At 48.9% G+C, this 13,758-nt stretch overlaps 1 protein-coding gene across 1 annotated transcript in view; it reads right to left on the reverse strand.

The window, feature by feature from the left end:
* Window positions 1-13,758, reverse strand: part of kcnq3 (potassium voltage-gated channel, KQT-like subfamily, member 3) — a 471,023-nt gene that overhangs the window by 131,111 nt on the left and 326,154 nt on the right. Inside the window, exon 7 of the mRNA XM_038809241.1 lies at window positions 7,410-7,505. Coding sequence (XP_038665169.1) covers window positions 7,410-7,505 — 96 coding nt within the window. The remainder of the gene's footprint in view (window positions 1-7,409; window positions 7,506-13,758) is intronic.

Genomic DNA, 13,758 nt, shown 5'->3' on the forward strand with positions numbered 1-13,758 from the left:
GGAGCTTCGGCGGAGATGTCGGTGGAGGTGCAGGCGCCTGTGACTCTGGGAGCGTGGATCCATTACCCGCAACGGCTTCAACACCCCTAGATGGCGCTGGTGAGGGTGGCTGACCCGGGGAGGGGGCGTCCAGACTTCTCTCTGGTGCTGGTGGGGTGGGTTGACTGGCCAGTGAAGGGGGTGTCTGTAGAGTGCTGCGGTGGGCGGGGGGGTCCAGACAGGGCCTGAGGAAAAATGGTTGTGCAGGGCAGGGCGCGACGGTGAGGTGCGCCGGTGGGGGAGGGAGGGTGGGGCTGGTGGAGAGGGTGGGGATCCGGCAGGCGCCAGGTCCCGTAGAGAGACCGTGTCTTGTCAGCCGTCGGGGTACTCCACGTACGCATACTGGGAGTTATCATGGAGTAACTGGACCCTCTCGACCAACGGGTCCAACTTGTGCGCCCGCACGTGTTTCCGGAGCAGGATGGGGCCGGGGGCTGCCAGCCAGGTCGGGAGCGAGGTCCCTGAGGAGGACTTCCTAGGGAAGATAAAGAGACGTTCATGAGGCGTTTGCTTAGTTGCAGTGCAGAGCAGGGACCGGATAGAGTAGAGGGCGTCTGGGAGGACCTCCTGCCAGCGGGAGACTGGGAGATTCCTGGCCGTAAGGTCAGTAGGACGGTCTTCCAGACCGTCCCGATCTCCCTCTCGTCCTGTCCGTTACGCCGGGGATTGTAACTGGTCGTCCTGCTTGAGGCAATGCCTTTGCTAAGCAGGAATTGACGCAGTTCGTCACTGTAAGCAGGGAATCCGAACAGGGAAAAAGTGCTGTGCAGCGCTTTGATGATGGTGGTTGTGGTCATGTCGGGGCAGGGGATGGCGAACGGGAAACTGGAGTACTCGTCAATCACGTTGAGGAAGTACGTGTTGCGGTTGGTAAAGGGGAGGGGACCTTTGAAGTCCATGCTGAGGCACTCAAAGGGACAGGAAGCCTTTATCAGATGCGCTTGCTCTCCGCGCAGATGTGGCAGTTTCTAGTGACTGTCCTGACCTCCTCGATGGAATAGGGCAGGTTGCGGGTCTTTATGAAATGGAAGAAACGAGTGACTCCCGGGTGGCAGAGGTCCTCGTGAAGGACTCGGAGGCGGTCCACTTGTGCGTTGGCACATGTGCCGTGGGACAGGGCATCGGGAGGCTCGTTTAGCTTCCCGGGGCGATACAGGATCTCATAGTTATAGGTGGATAATTCGATCCTCCACCGCAAGATCTTATTGTTCTTTATCTTGCCCCGCTGTGCATTGTCGAACATGAAGGCTACCGACCATAGGTCCATGAGGAGGGTAAACCTCCTGCCGGCCAGGTAATGCATCCAATATCGCACAGCTTCTACTATGGCCTGTGCTTCCTTCTCGACCGAAGAGTGGCGGATTTCGGAAGCGTGGAGGCTACGGTCTGCCCGCTTGGTTGAGGGTGGCCGCCAGAGCTACGTTGGACGCGTCACTCTCAACTTGGAAGGGGAGGGATTCTTCGATCGCTCACCTTATGGTCTTTGCAATGTCTGCTTTGATGCGGCTGAAGGCCTGGCGGGCCTCCGTCGACAGGGGGAAAGTAGTAATTTGGATGAGCCGTTGGACGGGCTTTGTCGGCATAGTTGGGGACCCACTGAGCATAGTAAGAGAAGAACCCGAGGCAGGGCTTCAGGGCCTTGGCACAGTGAGGGAGCGGGAACTCCATAAGGGGGCGCATGGGTTCCGGGCCGGGGCCTATAAACTCCATTTCGCACTGCGTAGCCGAGGATTGCTAGGCGGTCGGTGCTAAACTTTATCCTTGTTATACGTAAGGTTAAGGATTTTCGCAGTCTAGAGGAATTTTCGGAGGTTGGTGTCATGGTCCTGCTGGTCGTGGCCGCAGATGGTGACATTATCGAGATACGGGAATGTTGTCCGTAAACCGTATCGGTCAACCATTCGGTTCATCTCTCGCTGGAAGACCAAGACCCCATTAGTGACACTGAAAGGAACCCTTAAAACGTGGTAGAGCCGCCCATCTGCCTCGAAGGCAGTGTACTTGTAATCACTCGCGCGGATGGGAAGCTGGTGGTAGGCAGACTTGAGGTCTACCGTGGAGAAGACCTTGTATTGCACGATCCTGTTTACCAGGTCGGATATGCGGGGGAGAGGGTATGCGTCCAGCTGCGTAAACCTGTTGATGGTCTGACTGTAGCCTATGGCCATCCTATTCTTCTCCCCGGTCTTTACCACCACTACTTGGGCTCTCCAGGGACTGTTGCTAGCCTCGATGACCCCTTCCCTCAGGAGCCGTTGGACCTCTGATCCAATGAATGTCCAATCCTGGGCACTGTACCGTCTGCACCTAGTGGCGACGGGTTTGCAATCCGGGATGAGGTTTGCAAACAGGGAGAGGGGGTCGACCTTGAGGGTCGCGAGGCTGCAGACAGTGAGGGGGAGTATAGGGCCGCCGAATTTGAAAGCTAGACTTTGGAGATTACACTGGAAATCTAACCCTAGGAGAGTGGATGCCCAGAGGTGGGGGAGGACGTAGAGCCTCTAGTTCTTGAACTCCCTCCCTTGGACCATGAGGTTCGCTACACAATACCTTTTGATTGCAACTGAATGGGAACCAGAGGCTAGGGCGATTTTTTGATTGACGGGGTGGACAGGAAGGGAACAGCGCCTTACCATGTCAGGGTGTATAAAGCTCTCCGTGCTCCCAGAGTCGAGTAGACAGGTCGTCTCGTGCCCGTTGATGAATACCGTCGTCGTTGCTGTGGAGAGGGTGCGGGGTCGAGACTGGTCCAAGGTCACCGATGCCAAACGTGGCAGATCTTCGGAATCGTTTTCGGGTGGTGTGTGGTCACCCGTGCTGGGGTCCTTGGAGCCAGTCCAAGATGGCGGCGCCCACTGGTCGCACATGGCTGGGGGTGGACAAAATGGCGGCGCCCATCCCCCGCACGTGGCATCGGCAGAGCAAGATGGCGGCGCCAGGGGGCCTCACGTGGCGCTTGGGGAGGAAGCTGGTGATGTTCATGGGCCGCTCGGGGCCCGCGGAGAGGGTTGGAGCGGCGATCCGCACTCGCCGCCCAGAACCGCAGCGACCGCCCGGGCCTGGCAGACCACCATGAAATGGCCCTTCTTGCTGCACCCCTTACACATTGCCGCACGGGCCGGGCAGCACTGTCGTGGGTGTTTCGCCTGCCCGCAGAAATAGCAACGGGGCCCAGAGGGGTTGCTGAGGCGTGTCGCAGTGCAGGCCTGGGGCGATTCCGAGTCCGCTGGGGGGATTCCACGCTGCCCAGGGGGCCACTGCGCGGTCAGGGGTGTAGGCGCGGGCATTCCGGGAGGCCACGTCCAGTGAATCGGCGAGGGCCCGTGCCTCCTTGAGGCCCAGAGTGCGTTTCTCAAGCAGTCTCTGGCAGATTTGCGGGGACTGCATACCCGCAACAAAAGCATCCCGGATCAATAGTTCAGTATGTTCGTTAGCCGAAACCTGTGGGCAGCTGTAGTTTCTCCCTAGCACGAGAAGCGCACGATAGAATTTGTCTAGTGACTCACCAGGGCTCTGCCGTCTCATTGCCAGTAGGTGCCAGGCGTAGACTTGGTTTACTGGGCGGATATAATGTCCTTTGAGTAGTTCCATTACGGAATCGTAATTTGTAGCGTTCTCGATGAGCGTGTAGATGTCCAGGCCCACTCTCGAGTGCAAGATCTGTAGTTTCTGCTCTCTCGTGGGTGTGCTTTCTGCTGTGCCGAGGTAGCCATTGAAACATGCTAACCAGTGTTTAAAGGTTGCTGCTGCGTTAGCCGCTTGGGGGCTGAGTTGTAGACACTCAGGCTCGATGCGGAGCTCCATTCTTTAAAACTTGTCTATTAAATTGATGAACTATCAATTGACCGCAGAAGCAAAGTTGTCGTCCGAAACTGAAGGCTTTAATAGACAAGATGTTTCCCCAGCAGCTCAGGTACAGAAAGGAAGCTGTGGGGAATTAACGGGCTCTTATACCCCGCCTTACAGGGCGGAGCTACCTTACAGCTGTAGCCAATGGGTGACTAGTGTTACATACCATTGGGCCAATGAGCAGCGAGCCTTCTCCACCAATGGTGTCTCGGCATTGCTAGTTACCGTAATACCTCTAGTCATACTACCACACGAGGGAAATACGTCGGCCTATTGAGGACCTAAAGGGAAATCTTCATGTCAAGACAAAGGTTGTGGCTAAATTATTAAATGAGTTATTTTAATTCATCTTCATAAAGGAAGTGAATGATGTGAATTGTATAATAGAAAAGGAGAGGGGTGTTATGGACAGCACAGTAGTAGATAAAGAAGATGCACTAATAAGATTATCGTTGCTGAAAGTTGGGTAGATCACCTGTCCCAGATGAAGCATAATCTAAGTTGCTGAAATATGCAATGGTCAAAGCATTGGTCACAATCTTTCAATCTTCTTGAATACAGCAGTAGTTGGATGGACTGGGGGGGCTACTAAATTTCTGCCTCTATTCAAGGAAGGGCAGAAGAATAAACCCAGAAATTTTGGGTCATTCCCACTGACATCAGTGGTGGTGACGTTATTAGAAACTGGTATCAGGAACCAAATAAAGTATCATTTAGAAAGGCATAGGGAAATCAAGGAGAAGCAAACATAGATTTGTTCAAAGCAAATCATATCTGATTAGCTAGATTGAATTATTTAACGAGGTAACAATGGTCAATGGTAGGAGGGGCACACAGGAGGCTTTTGGAAGGCATTCAACAAAGTGCCACAAGGGAGGTTGAGTAAGAAAATGGAACCTCTAAGAATATAGGGGAATGTGACAGTACAGATACAAAACTGACCCAGTGTCAGGAAGTAAGGATGGTAGGAAGGTAGATTTCAGAGTGGGAAATTATTTGCAATGGTATTTGCCCTGAGTTAATTTCGGCTTGATTACGCTTGTAAATTTCTATAAATACATAGATTCAGGTACAGGAAGGACATTGTAAAATGATGAGTATGGATATAAGCTTCAGGATGATATCAACAGGACAGTGAAATGGGCAGCAGCAGGGAACATGGAGTTTAATACACATAAATGTGAAGTTATGCACTTTGGGAGGATAGAATGACAGTACATTATAAATGGGACAATTTTGAAAAATAAAAATGAGTCGAGAGACTCAAACCTTGAAAGATGACAGAGCAAGTTGACAAGGTGAAAAAAATCACCTTTTAAAAATCTATTTGTTCATGGGATTTGGGCTGAAGTTGGCTAGACTAACATTTATTGCCCGTCCCTTATTGCCCTGGAGGAGGTGTTGGTGAGCTGCCTTCTTGGACCGTTGCAATCCATGTCGGTACACGCACAGTGTTGTTAGGAGGTTCCAGGATTTTGAATCAGTGATAGTGGAGGAATGGTGATACATTTCCAAGTCTGGATGGTGAATGACTTGAGAGAAACTTGAATGTGGTGAGGGAGTCATAGAATCATACAGGACAGGAAAGGCTCTTTGGCCCATCGAGTCTGTGCTGGTCAAAAACAACCACCTAACTATTCTAATCCCATTTCCCAGCACTTGTGTGCCTTGGGATTGCAAGTGCACATCTAAATATTTATTAAACGATATGAGAGACTCTGCCTCCACCATCCTTTCAGACACCAAGTTCCACACTTCCACCACCCTCTGGGTAGAAAGGATTTCCCTCACATCCCCTCTAAATCTTCTTCCCCTTTGCTTAAATATATGTCCCTGGTCATTGATTCCTTCACCAAGGGAAACAATTTCTTCCTGTCTACTCTATCTATACACCTCATAATTTTATACATCTCAATCATGTTCCCCATCAGTCTCCTCTGCTCCAAGGAAAACAATCAAAGGCTATCCAATCTTTCTTCATAACATAATTCTCCAGCACAGGCAACATCTTGGTTAATCTCCTTTGGCCCTTTCAAGTGCTATCACATCCCTTCTATAATGCTGTCCTTGTCCTTCTGGGTGGTAAAGCTGGTAGGTTTGATAGGTGCTGCCGAAGGAGCCTTGGTGAGTTGCTGCAGTGCATCATGTCGATGGTACATACGGCTGCCACTATGTCTCAGTGGTGGAGGGTGTTATGTTTAAGAGGGTGGATGGGGAGCCAATCAAGTGGGTTGCCTTGTCCTGGATGGTTATGAGGTTGTTGAGTGTTGTTGGAGCTGCACCTTTCCAGGCAAGTGAGGAATATTCTGTCAAACCCTTGGCTTGTGGCTTGTAGATGGTAGACAGGCTTTGGGGAGTCAGGAGGTGAGTTACTCACTGCAGAATTCCCAGCCTCTGACCTGCTCTTGTAGCCACAGTATTTATATGGCTACTCCAATTCAGTTTCTGATCAATGGTAACCCTCAGGATGTCAATCGTGGGGGTTTCAGTGATGGTAATGCCATTGAATGTTAAGGGATGATGGTTAGATCCTCTCTTGTTGGAGATGGTCATTACTTGATACTTGTGTGGCGCTAATGTTACTTACCACTTGTCAGCCCAACCCTGGATAGTGTCTACATCTTGATGCATTTGGACACGGACTGCTTGAAAGTGAAAAGTGAAAGTGAAAAGTGAAAATCGCTTATTGTCACGAGTAGGCTTCAAATGAAGTTACTGTGAAAAGCCCCTAGTCGCCACATTCTGGCGCCTGTTCGGGAAGGCTGTTACGGGAATCAAACCGTGCTGCTGGCCTGCTTGGTCTGCTTTCAAAGCCAGTGATTTAGCCCTGTGCTAAACATGGGTTACTTGGATTTATAAAGGAAGGAATATAATATAAGAGCAAAGAGATCATGCTAGGGTTTTATAAATCACTAGTTAGGTGTCAGTAGGTATGGGCGTTTCTGTACAACACAATTCAGGAAGCACTTTAGAGAGGATGAGAGTTTGAAATATAGCACTGCTCTGCTTAAAAGAGACCATTAAGGTGTGAATTAAAAAAAGTTTACAAGATGATGAGAGGTTTTGATAGAGTAGATAGTGAAAAACGATTTCCTCTGGTGAGGGGGCCAATACCTAGAGGTCATAGATTCAAAATTATTGGCAAAATATCTCGAGGGGAGATGAGAAGATATCTTTCACTCCGAGAGTTGTTGGGATCCTGGAACACTCTGTCTGAAAAGGCAATGGAGGCTGATTCCATCCTTACCTTTGAAAGGGAGTTGGACAGGTAGTTGTGGATGAGGCAATGACAGCGACTACAGACAAAAGTCAGCATAGACATGATGGACCGAATGGCCTCACCCTGTGCTCTAACTTTCCATTATTCTACGAAGGCACAGTTTACCTCACGCCATTACAGCCACGAACATTGAAAATAATATCAGCATAGTCATTCTACTAGTTCTCCTTTCACATGATTAAAATATTGATTTCAATTTCTTTTTAACTGTAATGATTATCTAGTGCTGAAACCTTCAGACCTGGATCAAGCTTGCTGCAGGATTTCTTCTTTTCTCAAAATGCTTTTGACGATGCTGCTCCTGAACTTTAAGAGCCAGCCCAGAGCCGAGAATGCCCTTATTAAAGAAAGGTAAACATTATGAAATGCGGCAAATAGAAAGAAAATCAAGCCCAAAATCAGTAATACATTTCAGAACCAAAAGAGAAAATGCTGGAAAATCTCAGCAGGTCTGGCAGCATCTGTAGCGAGAGAAAAGGGCTAACGTTTTGAGTCCAGGTGACCCTTTATCAAGACAAAAGGTCATCTGGCCTCGAACCATTACCTCTTTTCTCTCCCTACAGATGATGCCAGACCTGCTGAGATTTTCCAGCATTTTCTCTTTTGGTTTCAGATTCCAGCATCCGCAGTAATTTGCTTTTATACATTTCGTAAGATGTTTCAGTCATTCAATATTTATATACAAGATTAAAATATCTGAAATAAAATTACTAATTATGCAATGTACCTGCAACAATTATTATTTACACTTCTTGAGTGGTAGTAAATATTACTGAGGTAACAGACATGAATTTATAATAAATTAACAATCATGAAATCAAGTGCTAAGCATAGTACGACACTCAAAGAGCTGGGGTTAATTTTCATCTTCACTGCATGGGTGATAATCTAATGGAGCTGAACATTAATGAACCTATCCTGTTCCGCCTTTCAAATACATCATGACTGATCTGTATCTCAATTCCATTCACCCACCTTTGCTCCATATCCCCGTTACCTCTACTTAACAAAAATCCCTTGATATATATCTTAAAAACATCAATTAATATAGAATCCACAATTTTAAGGGGCAGAATATTTCAGGTTTCCATTCCCCTTTATATGAACAAGTGTTTCCCGAATTGCTTAGCTCAGAGTTTGTAATACCTTCTTCCTGTAACGGCCCTATTAAATCCTTTCATAATTTGCAATATTTTCAATTAGATCATCCCTCCGTCTTCTAAACGCAAAGGAGTACTGTAGACTGAGCGGTCATGTGATGCCATGTGATGATGCTATTATTTAAGGGGTGACGTGCCGGGAATGCAGGTGTTCTCCCTGGAGCGCGCAAAGTGTGGAAGCACGCAAGAGTTGCTCAGAGTACTTAATAAACTGTTGTTGTTAAAAGTCCTTGGTCACCAATCATTGGAATCTAACACTTCTACATGGGCCGGGATTCTCTGAAATCCAGGCTAAGTGTTGACGCTGGTGTAAACACCGGAGTGTTTCACGCCGGTGTCAACGGGCCTCTTGGCCCAATGATTCAGCGGCCTTCAGGGGGGCCAGCACGGCGCCGGAGTGCTCCAGGCAGCTCTGGCGCCGACGCATGCGTGTGGTAGCTGTTTCTGTGTCGGCGCATGCATGTGGTGGCCGTTTCCACGTGCGCAACAAGGTGGGCCCTACAGCGGGCTGCCGTGGAAGAAGGTAGGTCCCTTCCAGATCACGGGCGCCCGCCGATCGGTTGTCCCCGATCGCGGGCCTGGATGTCGTGGAGGCCCCCCGGGAGTCTGATCCCCCCCACCAGGATGGCCACCGCGGCCTCGAGTCCGAGCTCCCGCCGGGTGGTACCAGGTTGGAACCTTGTGTGAGGGACTCGGCGGAATGGGGTGGAATTTCGGCCGGTCGACCGCGGAGAATCGGCGCGCGGTCTCTTTCAACGGCCCCTGACCGGCACCGTGTCGACTGCGCGGGCACGATTGGCACCGATTCTCTGGTCGCTGGAGAATCGCGTCCCGGCGTCGGAGTGGCGTGGCAGGTTTTCCCCGCGTCACCAGCAATTCTCTGACCCGGCGTGGGCTCGGCGATTCCCGGCCATGGTGTCAGGAGTTGGCAGAATGGACAGGGACTTCACCACATCGACCCGCTCATGTTCCACAAAAATATTTTGGACAACTGGGCCAAGTTTGAACAAGAGTGGCACATCTACTACAGTGCCAGGTGCCAAGTTTTCATGGTACAACGCATGCCCTACCTCAACTATGGTGGCCAGCACTCTCCGAAGAGAATAGCATGTTCGGGGTTTGGTAAACGCTGCAATAAGTGTGGCAAATGAAACCATTTTGCAAAATGCTGCCTTCCTTTGCCACTAGGCACATTGCAGCCAGTCATTCCTTTATGGTTCAAAGGATGAGCAAGATAAACAAACTGGAGGTCAATCAGAGCAACCAATCCACAGAGCCCCCAGGAACAATTTACTGTGAGAGTGTCGACACCGTCACAGAGAATGGTGAGATTGTCACCGCCCTGAACATTGTTTGCAGCAACGCAAAAATAAAGATAAAGATTGACACCGGAGCAAAGTGCAACGTATTTCCTGGGCAGGTGCTGTGGGAACTAGACCCATATGTAGCACCAGACCCCCCCAACATCCGGTTGGACTTTGTGGCCTATGGCAAACAACCATTTTCATCCACCTTGGTCTAGAGGTACATGCTCTGCAACACTAGGTCCCAGAAATGAGAGGGCACAAAGACCTTCAACTCCGACATTATTGGTGAGCCAGTTGTATACCACATGAAACTAGATAACTTAGTACCACCAACAGTTTGTGCTCCAAGAAGATTACCAATAGCCATGAAGCAGAAAGTAGTCAATGAGCTGCATCAGATGACTGCTCTAAGTGTTAGAACTCCTATAGAAGAGGCCACAGAATAGGTTTCAGCAATGGTGGCCGCAGTAAAGAAAGATGGCATGCGCAGGGTATGTATTGACCCAGTTCACATAAAAAAGACACTGCTCAGACCTCATCACCCTATGAAGATAGTGGAACAGGTGATAGCAGACATGGCCAATGCTAAAGTATTCAGCATTTTCGATGCAAAATGTGGGTTCTGGCAAATCCCACTGGATGAAGAATCCTCAAAACTAACCACATTCACATCTCAGGTGAATGAGGAAGGAACTGTGCTCCAAAAACTAGTGATTCAAAGCTTTAACCTGGTGTTGTAAGACTCCTTACTACATCTCCAGTAGGCAGATAACATTTTCTTCATAGGCACTATGACGTCTCCACTGGCAGCGAGGTCTTTCAGCAGTACACGGAGCATCTTTTTTCAGAACTCTACAAAATAACCGCCAATAGCACCCTGGTCCAGGCTCGTACTACGCATAAACATGATCCACTTTTTCATCTTGTCCTCGACAGAATCAGAATGACGCAGCTGAAGTTTAACCCTGCTAAATGCAGATTCAGGGTCAATCAGGATCCCAATGTGGGTTTCTTATTCACAGCCAATGACGTGAAGCCAGATCCAGACAAAACGACAGCTATACGGCAGATGGCTGTCCCCCTGGATAAACACACTTTACAACGCTTCCTGGTATGACAAATTATTTTTCTACATTCATCCCTTGTTATAGTGAGGTCACTGAACCTTTTCATCAGCTCCTCCACCAAGATGTGGAATGGTATTGGCAGGAGCACTGCATAGCAGTCTTCAACAGGCTCTCTTGCAGCCTAAACCAGTGTGTGAATGGTGCTCTCATAGAATGCCAATTAAGACAGAGAAGGTAATAGGATGGAAATGCCCACAGACCCAACCTTCTAACATATTGTCAAATGGTGAGGATCTAGACCACACGCAGTCACAATAGGTTGGCACGGTACACGGCAATGCCTTCAGCTGAACAGTTACAAGGCAGTCACAGATGGTGCTCACTATGTACGAAACCGGTGTCACCTGCCGCAGGTATTGATCGGAACCAGCGCCAGAAAATGTCAAAGCACACCAGCCATCTGCCTACAACACAGACCACTTTCAACAGTGGAAATGGGAGGCTCCTGCAGTGGCCTACAGAGTAAGGTCTGCAGCCACTGGATACACTGAAGGAACGCCCCAGATCGTCCACACCGAGGACAACAGCCTAAGAACATTTCTAATCATCTTTTAAACAAAAGTAAGATATGCACCAGGTGCAGCAGCCTAATCCGTCTTTCACCCTATGTAAATAGTTATGTATTGTTAGCCTGTTCAATCTGAATGTTGTAACCTGATTTTCACAGTTGCTGTTCACGCACACAGTTACATCTCTGGTTTTCCCTATTTAAATGAAGATGATGTAGACCGAGTAGTCATGTGATGCAGTGGTTACTCAAAGAATCATGGGCCGGGATTCTCCCCTACCCGGCGGGGCGGGGGTCCCGGCATAGCGGAGTGGCGTGAACCACTCCGGCGTCGGGCCGCCCCAAAGGTGGGGAAGTCTCCACACCTTTAGGGGCCAAGCCCTCACATTGAGGGGCTAGGCCAGCACCAGAGTGGTTGGCGCTCCGCCGGCTGGCGTGAACGGCCTTTGGCGCCACGCCAGCCGGGGCCAAAAGGACTTCGTCGGCTGGCGTAAGTCCGCGCATGCGCCAGAGCGTCAGCCGCTGCTGACGTCATCCCGGTGCATGCACAGGGGAGGGGGTCACTTCCGCCTCCGCCATGGTGAAGACCATGGCGAAGGCGGAAGGAAAAGAGTGCCCCCACGGCACATGCCCACCCGCCGATCGGTGGGCCCTGATCGTGGGCCAGGCCACCGTGGTGGCACCCCCTGGGGTCAGATCACCCCACGTCCCCCCCAGGACCCCGGCGCCCGCCCAAGCTGCCTGCTCCTGCCGGTAAGGTAGGTGGTTTATTCCACACCGGCGGGAGAGGGTTGACAGCGGCGGGACTTCGGCCCATCGTGGGCCGGAGAATTGCCACGGGGGGCCCGCTGACCGGCGCGGCACGATTCCCGCCCCCGCCGAATCTCAGGTGGCGGAGATTTCGGAACACGGCGCGGGTGGGATTGAAACGGGCTCCCGGCGATTCTACGACCCGACGGGGGGTCGGAGAATCCCGCCCATGAATCGGAAGCACGGGAGTTCTCCCCGGAGTGAGGGCAGAGTGGAAGCATTGCAAGAGCTGCTTACATTATTGTTGTGAAAAGTCCTTGATCACCAGTCATTGGAACCCAGCACTTGTACAAATACAAACGAAGTTTATAAAACTTTTCCTCATAATTTAACTCTTTAAATCCCAGTGCTGAACAATCATTTCACTCAGACAATTCTTGTAAAATATAGGATATTATAAATATTCTATCACGGTGGAATGCACATAAAAATGTATAAAGTTCTAATTAATATCTGACTTCTGATTAATACTCTCTTATTTATTCTGCAATTAATGATTCCCCATTTAATCTTACACAGGTTTCTCCTGCACGTCTCTTCTGAAAGCATTAGCAGTATTTCTCAGTATTTCCACATGAGGGCGCTGTAGGGCAATAATGTAAATTTGTATGTAACGAGAGAAAAAGTGTAAATGCCGAAAAGTTGGAATAAAAACAGGAATGCGGGATATATTCAGCAACCCATCTGCATTTGAAAAAATATACTTTTTGGGCATTGATCCAATGGGAAATAGCAATCCTGGATATAGCAAAGCAGGTCGGAGAAGGACAATGAAGAATGAAGAGTGAGGAATACTGGTGTTTGCAACAGACGAGTTAATGGGTGTAATGGACGTCAATAGATTTGCAACCAGCTCAAAGTGATGAGGCAATGAAAGGCATTAAAGGTCACCAAGATATGAAAACCGCTATATATACAATTTTAGATTATATATATATAATGCGACGAAATAACAACGATGAGAAAAGGCTATCGATCCATCAAAGCTGATTACTTCTATACTGAATTCACCGGTTATGCCAATGTATTTGAACTCACCAATAATTTCTCTCCTAATCTGCTTGGCAGATTATTTGAAACATTGAGAATAACTTTCCAGTAAAGTTCAACCTGATTTCAAATGTATGTCCTGTTTCTTGGACTGCTATTCCCATTTCCAGAGCGGGATGAGGAGAAAGTTCCTCCAATTAATCCTGAAACCATTTTTTGCAGACCTGTTTGAAACTCCTTTCTCCACCCTGACAACTGTTTGAATCTAAAACAGCCCTTTTGGTGTCTTATTTGACTCTGAGATGAGCTTCTGAGATGAGCTTGTTTGCACTTGAAACCTTCATACATGCCTTTGTTACCTCTAGGTTTGATGATTGCAATGTACTCTTGACTGCTCTCATATATTCTACCTTCCTTAATCTTGAGGTAATCCAAAACTCTGCTGCACATGTTCTTCCTCTGCTCACTGACCTTACATTGAGTCCTGGTCAAACAATACCTTGATTTAAAAATTTGGATTCTCGTTTTTAAATCCCTCCATTGCTTTGTCCCACCCTATCTCTTTAATTGCCTCTAGTCCCATTCTGAGATATCTGTGCTTACCTAATTCTGGCCTCTTGACCATTCCCAATTTTAACTGTTCCACTTTTGGCTTTAGTTGCCTGGGCCCTAAGCGCTATAATACTCT

The sequence above is a fragment of the Scyliorhinus canicula genome, chromosome 10 (assembly GCF_902713615.1).
Source record: "Scyliorhinus canicula chromosome 10, sScyCan1.1, whole genome shotgun sequence".
NCBI lineage: Eukaryota > Metazoa > Chordata > Chondrichthyes > Carcharhiniformes > Scyliorhinidae > Scyliorhinus > Scyliorhinus canicula.